The sequence below is a fragment of the Tripterygium wilfordii genome, chromosome 3 (assembly GCF_013401445.1).
Source record: "Tripterygium wilfordii isolate XIE 37 chromosome 3, ASM1340144v1, whole genome shotgun sequence".
Taxonomy (NCBI): Eukaryota; Viridiplantae; Streptophyta; class Magnoliopsida; order Celastrales; family Celastraceae; genus Tripterygium; species Tripterygium wilfordii.
The window spans coordinates 3,266,769-3,287,451 of NC_052234.1; the positions used below are offsets into that span (position 1 = coordinate 3,266,769).

General features: G+C 38.3%; 2 protein-coding genes across 2 annotated transcripts; both read right to left on the bottom strand.

The window, feature by feature from the left end:
* Positions 1 to 4,308: 4,308 nt before the first annotated feature.
* On the bottom strand, positions 4,309 to 5,492 carry LOC119995401 (lignin-forming anionic peroxidase-like). The gene has a single exon (XM_038841881.1). The coding sequence runs from the start codon at positions 5,470 to 5,472 to the stop codon at positions 4,543 to 4,545; it is 930 nt and encodes a 309-aa protein (XP_038697809.1). The 5' UTR covers positions 5,473 to 5,492; the 3' UTR covers positions 4,309 to 4,542.
* Positions 5,493 to 18,660: 13,168 nt separating this feature from the next.
* LOC119995320 (lignin-forming anionic peroxidase-like) lies at positions 18,661 to 19,756 on the bottom strand. Its single transcript, XM_038841792.1, has one exon. The coding sequence runs from the start codon at positions 19,745 to 19,747 to the stop codon at positions 18,812 to 18,814; it is 936 nt and encodes a 311-aa protein (XP_038697720.1). The 5' UTR covers positions 19,748 to 19,756; the 3' UTR covers positions 18,661 to 18,811.
* Positions 19,757 to 20,683: the final 927 nt, after the last annotated feature.

The following is a 20,683-nucleotide window of genomic DNA, read 5'->3' on the forward strand; positions in this document are numbered from 1 at the left end:
TAGTGTAAAATTAGACCAGGATATTACAAAATGTCTCTAATATTGCGATGTGTGGATGTTTCCGTCAAACCAATAAAAGTGGAGGAATTTTTTATACAATTTTTAACGGTAGATGATACTTCGGGGCTAGGACTTTTTAATGTGCTCAAAGATATTTTAAATACCCTTGATCTTGATGTTGGTGACATAAGAGGGCAAGGATATGATAATGGATCAAATATGAAAGGAAAACACAAAGGTGTTCAAAATAGGTTGCTTATGGAGAATCCTAGAGCATTTTACACACCTTGTGGTTGTCATAGTCTTAATCTTGCACTTTGTGATATGGGCAACTCTTGTGAAAGAGCCATATCTTTCTTTGGAGTTGTTCAACGCATATATTCATTGTTTGCATCGTCTACAAAACGGTGGAATGTTTTGATGTCTTATGTTGGAAATCTAACACTTAAGCCATTTTCTCAAACACGATGGGAAAGTCGTGTTGAGAGTGTTAAAGCAATACGATATCAAAGTCCACAAGTTAGAGATGCTTTAATTGACTTAGTTAATACTAGTGAAGATCCAAAGACAAAGAGTGAAGCCCAATCCTTAGCAACAAATGAAATTGAGAGTTTTGAGTTCTTGATTAGCTTGATAATATGGTATAATTTGTTATTTGTTGTAAATACAGTTAGTAAAACCCTTCAAGCTGAAGATATGGATATTAAGATTGCCGTAGAAAAGCTAAGAGGACTCATCTTATTTTTTGAACAATATAGAGAGACAGGATTTGTGGAAGCCATAATTGAAGCTAAAGAAATAGCTAGTGCAATGGATATTGAACCTGTTTTTAAAACAAAACGACTAATTCGAAGAAAAAGACAATTTGATGAAATTAACAATGAAGATTTAATACGTTCAGTTGAGGAGTCATTTAGAGTTGATTACTTTCTGTACATAGTGGATAAATCTATTTCTTCTTTTAGAAGTAAGTTTCAACAACTTCAATTATATGGAGAGACTTTTGGATTTTTGTTTGATTTGAAGAAGTTACATTCTATTGATAATGAAAGTTTGATATCGTATTGCAATAAACTTGAGAATTTTTTGAAGTGTGATAATCTTTATGATATTGATGCAAGAGATTTAGCTTTAGAATTAAAAGTTTTGTGTAACATCTTTCCTGAAGAAGTAAAAAAACCTATTGAAATATTAAATCATTTGCAAATGCTTGATGGTGGTTTTCCAAATACATGGATTGCATATAGAATATTGTTAACTATTCCAGTAACGGTAGCCTCCGCAGAGAGAAGCTTTTCAAAGTTGAAATTGATAAAATCATATCTTCGGTCCACCATGTCGCAAGAAAGGTTAAATGGGTTAGCTATGTTGTCTATTGACAGTGATTTGGTGGAAAAGGTTGATTATAGTAATGTAATTAGTGATTTTGCATCTCAAAATGCTAGACGAGTTATATTTAAGTAATATATTTTTTTTTGGAGTTAGACTTTAACTATATGATAATCGCCACAAAAAAAATTTAGAGGGCCCCTTGTTTAGAGTTCGCTCAGGGCCCCCATATGCTCAGGTACGCCACTGGCTATTTCTTGTACTCTTTATCTTGTATACTCTCTAAAAATCATAGTAAACTAAAAGAACATTCCTGAACTAGGATCTCATATTCAGTCTGAACCAGAATCAATTTTATACTATTCTTCTCCTCTTATTATATATTTTGCTGCTGTACTTGGGTTGATGTGTTTTCTTGTTCATATGTCACTAAAGTTGGATAAAAGCATGCATGTTTGGTTAAGTTTCTAAGGGAGAAACTATGTTCGTGCTAAATCAAAATTGTCCAACTTGACTAGGTTTTCATTATTAGTTGGTACTACTACTGGCTACTAATCATCCAGTGATTGACCACTAAACACTTGTATTGAAACACAAATTGTGTTGAACCACTCCCTAATTCTTGCCCTTTTTTTTGTTTTTGGTAAGTCATTCTTCCCTTTATATTGATTAAGTCAAAACAAAAGTTATATTGATTTGTTCGTGACGTTTTAAGATAAGATTACAATTTATTTAGAGTTAATAGGGCAAAGAAGAAAAATATGTTTTAAGAGTAGAATTGACTTTTTCTTTTGATTAAATGAATGAAAGCAAAAACAAGGATATAAAAAACACGTTTAGCTAGTCATTTTAGATAATACGGGAAACAATAAATCACTGAAAACTGTTTGAAACCAGAAAATGAAAAAACAAGACGTTTCTGAAAAATAGAAAACATATAAAACATAAAACAAATCAGATAGAAACTTTAGGCTATCACTACTATTTTTTGTTTTAGTTTCAAAAAATAGACAAAAAAAAAAAAAAAAAAGATAGTGTTTGTTTGTAATTTTTGTTTTCAGTTGTATGAAAACTTACAATAGGTTCTCAAAATCTTAAAAACACAAAACAAAAGGTTTCATAAGTTTTAAAACACCACACACACAACGACCTCCTTTCTCTCTCGCACGACATGCGTACCGACCCTTCTATCATTTTCTCATTTTCGGGCTGTGTCTAACCCAGACTTTGGATATGAGTTTGTCCCGGGCCAAACTTCGGACCCAGGTCGGGCCTAATTTCTGGGTTTGGTCGATCCCGGGCTGGGCTTCTAGAACAGGTCAATCCCCGATCGGGCTTCGAGCCCGGGTCAATCTCGGGATGATCTTTGGGTTGGTCTCGGGATGGGCTTCGGGGTCAAGTCAATCCTGAAACGGTCTCCTGGGTCAGGTCGGTCTCGGGATAGACTTCGGGGTTGGTCGGTCTCAGGACGGGCTAAAGCCCCGAACCTAGGTCTGTCCTAGGACAATCTTCAAGGTCAGGTCGGTCCCGTATTAGGCTTCGGCGTTGAGTTTGCCCCAGGACGGTCTTCAGGGTTGAGTCACTTAGGACTGGCTATGGGCCTAGGTCAAACGCTGGGCAGGCTTTGTGGTTGGGTCGATCCAGGCACGGTCTTCGAGGTCGGATCGATCCCGTGATTATCTTTGAAGTCGGTCGGCCCCAGGGTGGGCTTCGGGGTTTGGTCTGTCCTGGGACGGTCTTCGGGGTCGGGTCTATCCTAGGCCTGGTTAGTCCCAGGCTAGGTCCAGGTCGATCCTGGGGTTTGCTTTGGGTCCGAGTCGATCCACGGTCAATCTCTAGGCCATGCTTGTTTTATGTTGGGCTACGGACCCGAGTCGATCTAGGGCCAGGCTATATGCCCAGGTCTATCCCTGACTAGGCTTGGGGATCGGGTCGGGCTTGTCCGAACTTTGGGCATTGATTTTTTCTATGAATCAAGAGCAGTGTTTCACGACATCTAGCATGTCAATCTCATATTGAATTAAATTTATGTTTTCATTTTATGTTTTAAATACAAAAACCAAACAGGTAGTTAAATTTATGTTTTCGATTTTTGTTTTATATTTTTTTTTTCATAATTTTTGAAAGTGACACCAAACAGGACGTTATATATTTCCTTTCAACAAAAAATCATACTTTTTCTTTTTTTGGTTGTACTTTTCATAAAGCGCGACTTTTTACATCTCTTCCTCAAATGAATACGAATGCATGCAGATGTTTCAAGTCCCAAATCCGACTTTGAGATTTATTATAGGATTTAGAAAGAACAATGCTTTCATAACTCCTGTTTTACCACATAGTTATTATTGTTTTAATTTGCATGCAAGTGTTCTACGAAGACAAACTCATCACTATCTACTTTTGTGGGGTCTCACTGTACACAGAAATGCAAATTGAAGACTCCAATATTCTACTTTGGTACGCAGATATAGGAGTTTGACCCTAATGCAGGCACCGCCGCTGAGGTCGAAGAGGCTCGCATGAAATTTAATTTACCGAGAATCGCTATGAAGTCAACCATGCTTCCGACCTACTTTGGATGCATGAAGCAGGTACTATACTGTTTTTTAGTGTATATAAATATGGGGTTATCGATATATTTGTATGGGATTATCGTGCTCTAATTAACTAACAACGGATCATGGTTGAGATGGTGAACTTGATCACGGTAACTCTTAGCGCAAGCGAGAGGTCGTGAATTAAAGTCTCATGGGTGTTTCCATTATCGCAATTGAGACATTGGCCCTTGCTCTACCCAGTGTGTGCTAATGTCACCCTACATTATCTTCCCGTTGTCTAATGGATAGTTGAATGGGTTTCACGCGACCAACAAAAATGTTACTTAACTAATGTAGGATTAATTCAAATGTTAATACGACTAATATAATTTCTTTGCTCTGGGGATATGCACCAAACTGAATATAGTTTATGAGAGAAGAATTTCAAGCAAATAATTCCTCCGTTGATAATTGAAGAGAAAGAACAAGTCACATATGAAGATCTCACACCTGCTTTGAAGAGAGCTTCCTATTTCTTTTCAGCCTTGCAAGCTAGTGATGTTCACGCAAAAAAAAATTCCACGACCATAGACTGCAAGGATACAACAGAATTTTGAAGCTGTGACAAAGATATAAAAGAAATTTGAAGCAAAATACATAAAGAATGCACGGAATTCTAGTTGACGGCGCTGCAAATCCTTCTTATCTGACCAACAGAACCAGTAAGAACACCAATATCTCCCATCTTGATCATGGCAGATGCAAAATCAGACTTGAAAGTGTTGGGGTTCTTGCTATAATCATTGACAATGCTGTCCGTGGATCCACCACTAAAGAGAACTTGATCAGAATGAAGAAGTCCCTTCCGTTGTTGTAGATTCTTGAAGTAATTGTTGTCAAAAGAATTGGGCGTTACCAAATCCATCGGTGCCAAATTACCATTGCCACCACTTGCCGGACAGCCACGCTTGCGAGTGCTAGCAAATCCGGCATCAATGTCGCTTGCGTTGTTGTTGTTGTATATCCTATCGCGAAAAGTGAAGCATTGAGCTTGTCCTATTGTGTGGGAACCTGACAATGCAACCATGTCCCTTGCATTAAGGCCTTTGTTTCTGAAGGATGTTATAAGTTGTTCAAGGCCGTCTGTAAAAGCAGGAAGGTCTCCACCTTCAGCCAAAGTTCTGCTTGTGGTGGTTGAGTCTCTTCTTCCAAGTTTCACTGCCCAAGATGGACCACCTACATATTCGGATGCATCTCTGGCGGCCACTGTAATGATATCTGCACAAGATACAATGCCAGGACATGCTTTCTCTACTTCAGCTTTGGTATTGTCTATGACTCCATAGCCTCTAACAGAATCATCATTAGGACGGGCAGTCTTCTCACTTTGGATTGAGGGGGTCTCGTCTAGTAAGATGGATGCATCGCATCCAAGAACGAAGCAATCATGGAAATGGAGGCGAATGAGAAATGCCGCCATTCGACGTTCTTTAGCGATAGCGGATCTAATTGAGGTATGTATGGTAGTGAGTGCATTAGGGCATGTACTGTCATAAAAGGTTGAAGAAAGCTGGGCTTGGCATGTTGTGCTCATGATAAAGAGCATCAACAATAAAGCACCAATACTGCTAGAAAGTTGAACAGCTGAAGTAGTCATATTGAAGCAGGAGGAGTATAGTAGAGAGTTGAAAGAGGAAATGATATTAGGACTTGGTGGAGAATGCCTGCAAGTATGAAATCATTTATAGGGGTTGAGGAAAGGTTATGCCGCGTGTGTGTGATAAACAAATGAGTGTGTACGTGCATGACTTATTCTGCTTTTGACTTATCAATAACACAACAAAACTGACAACAATATATAATATACCTAGAGTTTGAAGAATTCATGGATGACCGTGCAGTGGGACCCGCATCCATGCATGCAAGAATTAACGTGGACCCTTCTTACCTCATCCGGGTGAGGTAAGACCTATTGTTGGATTTGTTACTATTTTTACAGTTGTTTAGACATTTTTAACTGTTTAAAATTTCAAATAAATAGCTAATGAAAATTCAAAATAAAATTTGATATTTTGTTTTGCCATCGGATGTAACCGGTTGAACTTGGTAGGCTAGTGGTTCGAAACCTAGTAATTTGAAACATCTTTAACGAGATTATCGGTTGGAGTCATAGAACCCTAAAAAAATTATCGTGCAGACCCAATCTAAACTGATAACCTATGCGTTATAGTAACATAGTGAATAATATAGTCCACAAGTAATGTGACTCATTCTTATGATTATTATTATAAGAAAGAGTCGCACAACTATACATAATTATATATATTTCAAGTACAATACCGTTATGTATTAATGTATGGGTTTGACGTTTTCTACTTGAGTTTCTATTATATTATGAAGAAGTTTGACTCTAGCTTATGCTAATAAATGCTTGACTGGGACCCACCTTTGATTAACAGATACAATTCATAGTTAATTTTGTCAGATTAGGAGATTAGGGGGCTCCTCAATTAGTTTCAAATTATAAAGTCTACAATTGAAATCCAATGGCCTGAGACATGTGTCACATCACACCACATTTTTGTTTTTTCATTTTTAAAATTTATATGACTTTTTCTTCACCATTGGATATGAATTATAGACTCTAAGGAATTATTGAGCCCCCAAATCCAATTTTGTAGAGACAATTGAACAAGTTTTATTAACCAATAGAAAAAGTCTCTAATTTATTATCGGGCAGTTATTACGAATGACAAAATTTGAAAGTCGTGTTCCAATATATTCATACAATTAATTATTATACCATAAAATCCATGGAATTTTAAAACACGTATTAATAAAGATTTAAATAATTTTTTATTTACGAAATTTTCCTTAAGTTCTCATATGAATTGAGGTATTTCCTCCCACATTTTCCCCAACATGCACATGACATCATCAGTTTTGATTTCTTTTCTTTTCTTAAACGAAATTTCAAAACGATTTTTCTTACAAAATAGATGACAAATTTTGAAATAAATCATATATTCAAAATCAATGTGCATAGCTCTTTCAAACAAGACTCGTTGTTAATATATTCTGAGTCAAAAAAATCTCGCATTCAACCTTACGTAAATAAATTTTAAAAAATTACATGTCAAACCGCAGCACAACACGTGTCGTATCAAACCTCAGCACAACATGTTTCACATCAAACGTCGGCATAACACATGTTGCATCAAACCTTAGCACATCAAGTGCGGCATCAAACCTCAACGCACCAAGTGTCGTATATGCATACATAACTGATGCAACAAGGCTAACAAATATTGCCGTTAGCATACATAAAACTTGAACCTGCACAAAAGGCTTATCAAATCATGAATACTGATGAAATTTGAATTTCAGAACGACGTACAGACCAACGACAGGAATCAAAATACAAGTCAAATGCTTGTCCCAAATATCTGACTTGACTTAGGAATAACTGAAAAAAAAATGTCAGAACAGATTGACTATCATGACATGGGGTTTCAAAACTGATGTTAGTATTGAATTTTACAAGATATAGGGAATTTATTGTCGAAATATTTATCGAGTCAAACATTGTGTTATTTAAAGCATTATCGACTCATCTGATACGCTCCAAACACCTTAATCATACTCCTGCCTCCAGAGTATCCAACAATTCGAAATGATCGCTTAATTACCTATATGTACAAGGGATCGTAGACGCATATTTATCAATTTTTTGGTGTGCACCAAAGTTGCCCATATGAGGCCAAAAACATTACCAACGCATTCAGGATCATGAAACAAATCGGAATCAAACTTCTGGGTCGTCGGAAAACAAGTATTCCGCCCGGATCAAAGTGACCTGTTTCGAGTGAAAGCCGGGTCTTGCACCTCCGACGACAGTTACGGTCAGCCAAGGGCTGGGTCAGGTTCATCTCTGGCCAGTAAGTTTGTTGGTGGTGTTAGTTTGTTAAACCGACGTCGGACTCGGCCGGATCGGGCCTTTCCTCAAGTAAGATGCCTAAACCCATTACAAACATTCATCGTGTTCGCAATTAGATAAACACGATGACATTAATCTCTCAGATATTGGGTGCATGAAAAAGGAAAATTAAGTTTGCATGAACAGAACCACCGAATAGGACCATCATAGTCAGCTTATAATAGGACCATCATAGTCAGCTTATATAAATCATAGTGATGTCAATTAACAGGAAGTTGGCTTTCATAATCAGCTTATCTAAATTAGTAAAAATGATTGCAGAATGTCATAAGCGTGCAAACAGGGCACTCTTAAGTCTTTCCTTCTTTTTATAAACTCATCGGCAACCTGAAAATTTTAACTTTTTTTTTTTTTAAGAAACCAAAAATTGTATTTCATAAGGAGGAGAAGAGGAGCCCTTCTCCGGTGGCTCACAATGGGGGACTAAACCTAACCCATGGACAAAAAGAACAAGAGAACAAGCACCAAGAAGGAAAAGAACAAACCATAACAACAACAAACCAAAAGGGCAGACAATAGCCCAAAAATAGAATATTAGCAGTTAATCTGTCTTATGGCAGGGACCCCCATCGAGTCAATGTGTATCATACCTTTAACTTGAGCGAAAATTTTAACATATATATTCATCAGTCTAAGTGGAAAATTTCTGTGTGTGCGGACTTGACTACCGGAGTTTTGATCCATATCGGATATCCAAAAGACAAGCTTGTATGACGTCGTTCTCGATTACCAAAAAAAATATACATAAGGACATCACCTTCCAGCATGATATTCACCAAATCGGGCATGCATGCGAGTTTATGTTATAAACTTAGTATACTGTTGGGTCCAATGGTATATCAATTTTTGTTTAATCATAGAGCAAATAACAAGGTGGCTGATGCTTTGGCTGCACTCGATAAACTGACGCATTCTGGTTCGGATCATGTTTGCATGGAGGGGGTTCCCCAGTCTATTCTCTCTTTTGTTCTGCCTTATTGTAATCCTGTTTAAATCAATGCTATGCTGCTTAGCCTGCTCTCAAAAAAAAATTACTATAACTTCAAATTTATAATGTATTGGCACTTTGTTCGTATTTTGCGGGATTCTGAGTAAATGAAATAATGAAGACATTTCGAATACTTTGTTACTTTATGCCCAATATCAATTTGAATTAATAAAATGAAAATCAATAGAGCATAAATTTAAGAATGTGATGCCAAACAAGAAATATAGAACAAACTATTATTAAATTATGTTTATTTTTTTTCATAAAGTGAAATCAATAGAGCATAATTTTTTTTAAAAAAAATCAACAGAATGTGAGCATAAATTACATGGTAAATAAACGCAAGCATGTGTAGTTGGAAACTATATGTGTTCTTGTTAAAAATCCCTCTCAAATATCAATTACTATCAAATAAAATCCATTTAAAATTCAAACTCTTCACTTACCTCATTTAATTTGAGCTACTGGTTCTTAATCTCTTACGCCTCTTTACTTCTTCATTTATTTGAGAAAAAACCCTGACCTCTTCCTCTCTTCTTCTTCAACTGATGGCTTCCTTCCTCCCAAATACTGCTCTCATTGACTCCCATCTTTTCACCGAGAAGATGACAAGCTTTTCATCATTCTCTAGTGAAGAACTCCTTGCCAACCGTGCAAATGAGTAACCGCTATTGGAACGACATCATTCTTGGCCCAAACCACCTCTAGAATGGAGAGACTGGGTCAATCGACTTCGAACTACCTTCGGTGTACAATGGATGAAGCAAGGACTCGATGGATTTATTGACATGACTCTTGAGCCAATTCCATTCGATCCAACTTTGATTTCAGCGGCCTGCTGTTTCTGGTCCCGTTAAACAAATTCTTTTGCTTTCCCCAGTGGCCATATGACCATCACCCTGAGGGATATGTATGCCCTAACTGGGCGACCGATTGCAGGTCCAGATGCTCCCAACCTCTTTACTTCTGTCAGAATCGTCGAGGTAGGAATAATGGAGGAAAAGAAAACCTTTTCTTATCAGGGTTTAAGTTCAACAGAACACCTTGGAGAACCTACCTTCAAAGAGCATGCTCTGTTCTTGTGATGTAGACTCTGTAGGTATGCTTTTGGCACCTTTGCTAATCAACCTGTAAAAGATTATCTTCCCCTTGCATGCGCACTAGCTGAAGGTCAGAATGTGGCTTTAGGTAGTATTTGGATAGGTCGTATTTATCACTGTCTCTCTTTACTCACCTTTGAGAAACCTTACTACCATCGTTTTTTTGGTAGCCTTTGGATTCTTTAGCATTGGTTGTTTGCTTATTTCCCTACTTTACGTGCTTTTGGCTATCGACTACCTGCCAAATTCACTTCTTATGGGCAGTCTGTTTTAGCTTGCATCAGTGATAGGTCTTTTGTAGAAATCTTCAATTTTTTCTTGTCCTTGCCTTCAGATCGACTTGATTCTGAATATTTCTTGTTTATTGACACTTTGCCTGGTGGTCCTTTGATGCCATTGTTATCTTCCAAAGTCACCATATCTATGGTAATGGACCATATCCTTCGTGACTTCTGGGCCAGTCTTGTTACACCCACGTATCTTCATGAAGGTGCCAATATTGATAACCCCATGAACCCTGCTTGTGGCTTTGAGGCATACAATCCTCAACTCTGTGCTACGTAGGTGGGTTATACCCAAAATGTACCTCTTAACCGCCTTCTCATTGCAACCCTCCTGGAGAAGAGAGGACCAACATTCAATCCAGAGAAAGGATTGAGAACCAGGTGGCTGTAAATAATAATGCTTCGAAAAGATTTGTGTTTCAACTGCTACCACCCTTAAGTCATGGTTGTGCTTCTGACTACCTATCTTGAAAGGAAAGGTATTACACCTGGTATGCTTTCTTCAATACTGAATCTGAGGCAGACATTGCAGATGTTACGCCTGGTATGCTTTCTTCACCTCTTTTTCTACTTGCTTGTCTGTCTATGAGATTCTGATCTGGTGACATACTGTGCAGCTATTCCTGCTATTCCAATTTCCTCTAGAAAATTGAACATTAAAAGTGAGTCAATCTCCCCCAAAAAGAAGCCAAAAATCAATAGGAAGGTGGTGGCTGTGAGAAGATCTCAACGATCTTCTACTATAATTAAAAAGACCACCCAATCCAGTTCGGAGCCTGTTACAATTTCAGGCGATGATGATAGTGAAGCTTCTGAAGATGAGAGTGAAAAGATCTCCACCAGCTATACAGGAGTTCCTTCATCAGATGAGCCAATTGTCACTCTCAAAATTTCTAACCAACCTTCTGGCTCAGTTACTCCTCTCTCTTCTCAGGTTGATATCTTTCATTTTCTTTATTTTGCTACCACAAATAATTCTTTGATACTTGCGACAGTACTTTATGTATGCAGGCAGCAACATCATTTAAAGTGCTTACCTCCATCATTCCAACCAGCATGGTAAAGCCATTGGCAGGTCTGGATTTCTCCTTCCTAACTCCACCTCCTCTTGCTAGCAAAGTGCCAACTGAGGAAGAACTGCAGCATGCCACCAATAAGTTGGTCCAGCTCTTTGAGAAAAATATTCCAGATGTTCAAGAAGCAGACGGTAAGGAAGCTTTAAAACATGTGAAGACTCTGCTAGCAGATCCTCAGATAGCTTTCGAGAGTAAAAGTAGGCTCATTCGTCTGAAGCATGATTTGCATCATATACCCACTGCCTTTCATCAAGATTATTCTCTGGAGCAAACTTTATCGAGCAAGTTGGAAGGTTTATCTAACGATCGAGCTGCTTATGAAATTTTACTTGCCAACTCTCAAAACCTGGCTGCTGAAGACCTTGGGATTCAGAAGAATATCATTGCTGCTCAAGAAGAAATTGAGACTTTTGAACTCAAGATCCAAGGTTTGAAAGGTAAGATTCTGCAGCAATATGATGCAAGAAACCAGGTGCATGAGAAATTTCAAGATGCTCTGCAAAATCTCAATACTCTGGGTGCTTCCATCAAGTCACAACTATTAGATGCTCAAACTTGGTCTTCAGATTTGTAGCTAACTCAAGCACGCCTTCAAGCACATTAGAATACTTGGTCGGGTCTGAAGCATATGTTGACTTGATTGTTGGATTTTGGCCATTGTTTGGCCTTGGTTGGTTTATTAGAAACAATTTTATTGCCATCTGTATTGGCTTCTAGTACTTGACTTTGGCCATTATTTGGCCTTAATTTTAGATATTTTCTTTTATAATTGCTAATCATTTATTTACAATTTCTTTTGTGTGGCCTGTGATCATCTACTATTTTTATTCATAATATGCGGCCACTAAGGCTAGCTCATGGCTACGGCTAAATAGCCTGCTTTCACATCCTTTATATCATTATAGATGTAAATTCCCAAATACTTGGGAAATATGGCTTTAAGTATTTGTCATTGATAAATCTCTTATGTGGCTGACCATCTAGGTCTGCCAGCCAATATGCATTACCTTTGAGAATTCTGTGGACTTTGAAGGGTCATTCCCAGTTTAGAGACCATTTGCCTAGCTCTCTGTCCTTGATTCCTGGTGGTAGGATCTCCTTCCACACCATTTGGCCTTCATGGAACACTTTCTTCTTCACTTTCTTCTTATAGGCATTTGCTATCTTCTTCTTTTGGACTATCATCCTGTTCAAAGCCTCCATCCTGCTTTCATGTAACTGTTCCAGTTCCATGTTCATAGCTTTTGAATATTCTTCAACAGATAGATCATGTTGCTTCATGATCCTCAAAGATGGGACCACTAGCTCCATAGGTAGTACTGCATCATGCCCATAAGTGAGAGCAAAAGGACTGGTTGTAGTGTTTGTTCTCTTGGATATGCGGTAGGCCTATAAAGTCTATGGTAGTATCTTGTGCCATGCTCTGGTATTATCCTCAATAGTTTTCTGCAAGATAGAGATGATCACCTTATTTGAAGTCTCTACCTGTCCATTGGCCTGAGCATAGTATGTGGTAAATGTGAGCAACTTGACTCCATAATCTTCTAGAAATGATTTGACCTCCCCTCCAGTCCCTTGGTCAGTTGTGATGGTTTCTGGAATGTCAAATTTGAAAATGAGGTGTTCTTTGATTAAATCTACTACCTCTGCTTGTTCGATCTTTTTTAGGGGTATTGCCTCTACCCATTTTGTAAAATAATCAGTAGCGACCAGGATAAAATGATGACCCCTAGATGAGGCAGAAAATATTTTTCCAATGATATCAAGTGTCCACCCTCTGAATGGCCATGGTTTAATGATATGCTGTATGTCCGCTGCTGGTGCTTTTTGAATGTTGCCAAATTTCTGACATTGTTGACAGCCTTTTGCATATTTAATGCAATCTTTCAAGATGGTCGGCCAATAATAGCCGTGTCTTCTTATCAACCATCTCATCTTTGGACAGGCTTGATGTGCACCACAGATACCTTCATGTACCTGTTGCATTATTTTCATACTTTCAATAAAACTAGGGCAACGAAGTAACAAACCATCAACTCCTTTTCTGAAGAGTTCACGCTCAATCATTACATAGCTTTGTGCCAACACTTTGACCTTTTTGGCTGCTGGATCATTGAGATATGTCAGATGGTTAATGATATCTCTCCTCCAATCTTCCATCTGATCGTCAAGAGCTAGGCATTCAACTGCCATGCCTCTTTCTCTGATAGATGGATGAGATCGTCTTTCCACCGTGATGATTTGTTGTATCAAACTTTCTGGAAGTATTAAACCAGAAGCTAGTTGGGCCAATCCGTTGGCCTCATGATTTTGTTCTCGTGGAATGTACTTCAACTCCACCTCCTGGAAGTCATCAAGCAATTGCAAGGCTGTACTGTAGTATGGAGCCAATGTAAAACTAGCATACTTGTATTCTCCAACCAATTTTAGCACCAATTGGGAATCTCCAACCAGCAGAATATTTTTGGCTTTTAGTTCAAGCAAGATCTCCAAGCCAATGATCAGTGCTTCATATTCTGCCTGGTTGTTAGTACAATCGAAATCCAAATTAAAAGCTAAGGTGGTTTTTGTACCTCTTGGGAGGATTGAATGACTACCCCAGCTCCAGCAGCCATCTCTATGCTAGACCCATCGAATTTTAGCACCCATTCACCTTCATCTTCAAAGATTGGTGTAGTGTGCGCATCTATCATGCCTTGTAAGGTCTTAGAAATTTCCAGACATGGGTGGTCAGCAAGGAAATCAGCAAGTGTTTGCCCTTTGACTGCCTGTTGTGTTCTCCATTTGAGGTTGAATTCTGTCAAGGCCAATGAACATCGACCTATCCTTCATGTCAGTAATGGCTTGGTCAGCATGTGCTTGATCAAATCCATCTTTGAGATCACGTACACCTTAGTTTGAAGCAAGTAGTACCTCAACTTGGTACATGCAAAATATAATGCATGACAGCGCGTCTCCACCATAGAATATCCCCTTCAGTATCTGTCAACAATCTACTCAGGTAGTAGACTGCTCTCTCTCTTCCAACATCATCATCTTGGGCTAGTAGGCACCCAATGGAATCATCAGTAGCTTATATATACAACTTCAATGGTTTATGCCTGGTAAGTGGCATGAGAACTGGAGGTTTGCTTAGGTAGACCTTGATGGTTTGAAAAGCCTCTTCGTGTTTTGGCTCCCATCTGAATGCATCCTCCTTCTTTAACTTCAATAATTCTGAGAATACCTTGGTTTTACCTGCAAGATTAGAAATAAATCTTCTAAGGTAATTTACCTGACCAAGGAAGCTTTGGAGCTGTTGTTTGTTCTTCGGTGGTTGAGCTTGGCATATGGCTTTAGCTTTGTTTTGGTCAACTTTCATGCCTCTCTGGTGAACTAAAAACCCCAGGAAGTTTCCGGCTTTAACTCCAAATGCGCATTTCAAAGGATTGAGCTTTAGTTGGTACTGCCTCATCCTTTCAAATGCAAGTTTGAGATCGGCCACATCATCATTGGCCTTGACTGACTTGACAATGATATCATCAATATAAACTTTCAGTTTCCTGCCTATCATGTCATGGAAGATAGCATTCATTGCCCGTTGGTAGGTGGCTCCGGCATTTTTTAGGCCAAAGGGCATCATTACCCATTCATAGGTACCCAATGCTCCAAGACATCTAATTGTCATTTTTGAAACGTCTTCTTCTACAATAAATATCTGGTTGTATCCAGAATAACGATCCATCATAGATAGTAGCTCGTGTTGAGACACACTATCTATCAACATATCAGCAATTGGCATAACATACACATCTTTAGGTGTAGTGGTGTTTAAATCACAAAAATCAACACAGATACGAATTTTACCATTTTTCTTAACTATCGGTACAATATTGGATAACCATTCAGCATACCTGGTTGGCCGTATGAAGCCAGCCTTAACCAACTTTTGTATTTCTTCTTTGACACGCAACTCCACTTCTGAAGACATTCTTCTAGATGGTTGCTGGTATGGTTTGTATCCTGGCTTGATAGGCAGTCTGTGTTCTACCACCTTTCTATTCAATCCTGGCATTTCCTGGTAATCCCAAGCAAAACAATCACGAAACTCGTGGAGTATGGCTATTAGTTTTACCTTAATAGATGGATCCAAGGTAGAACTAATATAAGTGACTTTAGACTCTTCTTGCCCCCCCCAAGTTCACTTCTTCCAAAGGATCTTGGGTTTCGGCCTTCAAATCATCTAATTTGGCCGGTGCTATCTTCAAATTATTCCAATTTAACTCCTCTTCTTTGTTAGTGGCTAAACAACCATCATCTTCTACTATCATTTCTTTTTCACTAATTTCTTCTGTTACAATTCTACCAATGGCAGCTTGTTCTACAATCTTATTTATTGTAGCCGCCACTATCTTCTCTTCTTCCTTCGACCACATCATGGAACTTCTTCAATAATTGGTTCTGACCTCCTCGGCCTATAAGGAACAATGGCCATTGGTTGCAATAATTGTCTTGCAATTTTCTGCATCTCTTCCTTCTTGTTTGTGAACTGAATTGGTCCACATTGGGCATGGTAGTAGCGAGCTTCCACCTAATATGATGTAGTGTTGAATGGCTAGTTGTCTGCCCGAACGATTTCTACATCATTTCCTCTCCAACACACCAAGAGTTGATGCAGTGAGGATGGAATGCACCAATTGGAATGAATCCAATCCCTTCCCAATAAAGCTTGGTATTTGGCCTGACTGTCAATAATGAAGAAGGCAGTCATGGAAGATTGTTGCCCGACAGTCAACTCTACTGGTAGTATACCAATTGCCTTAGTAACTTCCCCTATAAAACCTGTCGTAGTCACGTTAGTTGGAATTAAATCTTCTTCTTTCTTACCCAGCAGTCTGAGAACTCGTGGAATGGTATTGACTGCAGAACCGTTCTGCACCAAGACTCTGTCTATCGTTTGCCATTCATCTGTGCTCTGACATACAGTGGCTTAATGTGCTGTGACATTTGGATTGAAGGTTTCTCCAAGATAACCCTTTTGGGGGTTTCTTCATCCACTATCTGCACCGTCACTGAGCTGAAAGGTTGATCAAATTTCCCTAGCCGGTCAACTTTTGGCATTTGATTTTCTTTTATGTGCTTCTTAGCCTGCCAAGCAGCTGGTAAAACTAAAGTAGTAGTAGAACATTCATATGGTACCTGAATTGCTCCCACCATGAATTCCTTTGCAGGTGGTTGATCCTTTTTCACTTGATGGTTATCCTCTTGCTTCAAATGTTCAAACAATATGGCGGCTTCATCAGATAAGCCAGCTGGTTATCCTCTTGCTCCTACGAATTCTCCGTAGTGATTGGTTCTTTTCCTAACAAGCGAGTGCGCGGTGCCATGGTAGCTTTGAGATACTTCTTCTCCAGTCCCATCGGGTGTGCCAAAAAAGGTTGTTGTCACCAAAAAGTGGCCCAAGGTGATGATAATTTGTAAGTGTGCCAAGGCTTATAGTTTCTTATACTAATTTGAATGAAATGCACCAGATGTAAATAAGACTTTTATCTAGACAATTGAACGAACTATCTTGGGACCTCAATAGTTCTAGGTTCCCCAACTCCACTGAAGTGCACTTTGAGATTGAAATGAAGAAGACTAACTAGACACCAAGAGCAATTTACACAACAATGGTTGGCATTGAAACTTGACAAGGAATAAATACAAGAGAATTTGGAATGAAAAACATAATAATTGCGTGAAATTGACAAGGATTTGGAAAAGTAATTGAAATGCTAGGAAGCTTGAAAGTGCCTTTGGGCTTGAGTTTTTGTTGTCTGTTTGACTGATTGTTTGTTGTTCCCTCTATCTGTCTATCTACCATCTTTTATACCTCCTGTCCTGCACGAAATTCTTCCCCATAAACCATGATCTTGTTGCAGTTATCATTGATTTACTTCATGTTTTGTTAGTTGGAAGTTACTAACCTTCTCACAACAACTTGCCTCATTTCTTTCATGTGCTGCCACCTGAACCATCTTGTTATAACTGCCACAACTTCTCCAGTTTTCATGGGCCACTCTCAGCACTACTCCACTTGGGCAGTTATTACAATTGGGCTTCTCTTCCTCAGTAATATGGGCTTATAAGTCATAACAATCCAAATCATAATAGGCTGTACCATGGGCCTTGCACATGTTCTAAGCTTATTAGGCCTAACATATTTTTGGTGCCAACAGTTCTAATTAAATGAAAATTGTCCAACTTGACTAGGTATTCATTATTAGTTGGTACTACTACTAGCTACTAATGTTACTATTTCCTTCTATCCTCTAAAATTAAATACTGAAACGGTTGGAGTTTTGTTATAATTAGGGTTGATATAAATAGAAAAAAAATTTATAGCTTTTTAACTGTTATGATAGAAAAATAAATTGGAGTCGGTTCAAATTGTGCTTGGAGGCAAGTTCTGTTGCTAGAATGTTATTTCTGGAGTTGCCATCCAGACACCTCAGGTGTGTGAAGTGGCAGAAGGGCTGTCCAGAATGTCTGGATCGAGGAAGGATGAAGATCCATATAGACAGATGATAGGGGCGTCTAGATAGGTATGCTTAAAAACACGTATGAAGGACTTGCCGTTCGAACGGGTTAAGTAGCCATCCTGACGACTGTCGATGTAGCAGTTTTTTTTTCTATAAATAAGAGACTAGTTTTTTAGGATTGAAACCTAGTTCCTATTGTTTTGTTTCTCTTGGGGTTAAAGAGGCCACCAAACCTAATGAGAGAGAGAGAGTAAGGTGGGGAAAACTATGTGAAAAATCTATTGGTATAATTGGGTTCTGGTGTGGGATTGTGAGAAATTCCAAGATGTAGAGTCTTTGAGAGTATGAGCTGGAGTGAGACTTACGATAATTTCTTGAGTATTCTTAGATTTCTTGGGTATAGATGTCATTGAGACCGGTCTTGGAGTTTTTCTATGTAGATTCTTGTGTTCATTGTGTTGCTATTGTCGATTTCAATTTCTCTACTATTATGTGATATTTTTGTTAAAGATGATCTTGGAAAAATGTGTCAACAGTAACCTAGTCGTAAAAGAGAAAAAGAAACAGCTGAGAGAGAGAGAGAGCACGAGCGCTCTAGAAGGGGTAAAGACAACCCTAGAGACTTGTGAGTACTAGAGACTTACGAAACATTCTTTAGAAGTTATGTTGATTTATATTGATTTAGTCAGAACAAAAGTAATATTGATTTGGCATAAAAGATTGTTGGTGACGTTTTAAGATAAAATAACAATTAATATAGAGTTAATGGGGCAAAGAAGAATTTATTTTTTTTAAGAGTAGAATTGACTTTTTCTACTTCATTAAAAAAAGGAAGCGAATGGCGTGCATTTATGCAAGAAATCCACGAAAGAAATTAACAAAATTTCCACGACATTAAAAGAAGGAAAGCGAATGGCGTTCATTAATTCAACGAACGAAGCTGTGACAAAGATATAAAAGAATTTTGAATCAATATACAAAAAGAATACGAGGAAGTCTAGTTGACGGCGCTGCAAATCCTCCTTATCTGACCAGCAGAACCAGTGAGAACACCAATATCTCCCATCTTGATCATGGCAGATGCAAAATCAGACTTGAAAGTGTTGGGGTTCTTGCTATAGTCATTGACAATGTTGTCCGTGGATCCGCCACTGAAGAGAACTTGATCAGAATGAAGAAGTCCCTTCCGTTGTTGTAGATTCTTGAAGTAATTGTTGTCAAAAGAATTGGGCGTTACCAAATCCATCGGTGCCAAATTGCCACTGCCACCACTAGCTGGACAGCCACGCTTGCGAGTGCTAGCAAATCCGGCATCAATGTCGCTTGCGTTGTTGTTGTTGTATATCCTATCGCGAAAAGTGAAGCATTGAGCTTGTCCTATTGTGTGGGAACCTGACAATGCAACCATGTCCCTTGCATTAAGGCCTTTGTTTCTGAAGGATGTTATAAGTTGTTCAAGGCCGTCTGTAAAAGCAGGAAGGTCTCCACCTTCAGCCAAAGTTCTGCTTGCGGTGGTTGAGTCTCTTCTTCCAAGTTTCACAGTCCAAGATGGACCACCGACATATTCGGACGCATCTCTGGCGGCCACTGTAATGATATCTGCACAAGATACAACGCCAGGACATGCTTTCTCTACTTCAGCTTTGGCATTGTCTATGACTCCATAGCCTCTAACAGAATCATCATTAGGACGGGCAGTCTTCTCACTTTGGATTGAGGGGGTCTCGTCTAGTAAGATGGATGCATCGCATCCAAGAACAAAGCAATCATGGAAATGGAGGCGAATGAGAGATGCAGCCATTCGACGTTCCTTAGCGATAGCGGATCTTATTGAGGAACGTATGGTAGTGAGTGCATTAGGGCATGTACTGTCATAAAAGGTTGAAGAAAGCTGGGCTTTGCATGTTGTGCTCATGATAAAGAGAAACAACATGAAAGCACCAATATTAGTAGAATGTTGAATAGCTGAAGTTGTCATATTGAAGGAGGAGGAGGAGGAGTAGTAGAGAGTTGAGAGAGGAAATGATATTAGGAATTGGTGGAGAATGCATGCAAGGTATGAAATAAATCTAATTTAAGAAAGGAGAAATTTTATTTATATCACAAAATCTACTAAGTTTACGCCGTCTAATTTAATTTTATATGTTTGCATTCATATTTTATGAGTTTACACCAAATATTTAATAGAAAACTTAAACTGTCATTTACTTGTAAAATTGTGATTAACAAAGTGTTAAGTTTATACACCCTGTAATATGTTAACGACAAAATCTACTAAGTTTAAAGGGAAAAAGGAATAAAAATAAATCTCCTTTTTCTCTTACAGTGAACTTGATGAAGCCACAAACAAATGTGATTCTGAAAAGAACTTGGTGATGGAGGTTTTGGAACTGTACGTGTACTAATGTATGGAGATGAACATGAACTCTAAGGTTATATACATATATACGTCCTTAGCATACTTTTTCGAAATGGTGTGTAAATTTTTTTTAGAGAATTTGTGTAAATTTATAAATTTCTAATTCAATATATAAATATTTATTTTCAATAAAGGGTATATTTGCCATTCCAAACAAGTATATATATGTAAATAAAATTTTTTAGAAAAAATGGTGTGAAGTTAGTAGATTTTGTGGTGTAAATAAAATTTTTGTTAAAAGAGAATATTCATAATTTACGAGAGAAAATACTATTTTGAATCATCTCTAATTAGGTAGTTGATATTCCTTGGGGTTAATAGTCATTTTGGTCACTGAAAGATACCCCGTGTTTCAATTTGCACATTGAAGGATTTTTTATATCAATCTGATACACTAAAGTTTCAAATGGTACCAAATTGCACAGTCGGTCAGAGTTGCCCAGTTTGGGG

Bases quoted from the DNA above. Each gene is read 5' to 3' on its own strand.
- LOC119995401 (XM_038841881.1), bottom strand. From the start codon at position 5,472: ATGCTCTTTATCATGAGCACAACATGCCAAGCCCAGCTTTCTTCAACC.
- LOC119995320 (XM_038841792.1), bottom strand. From the start codon at position 19,747: ATGTTGTTTCTCTTTATCATGAGCACAACATGCAAAGCCCAGCTTTCT.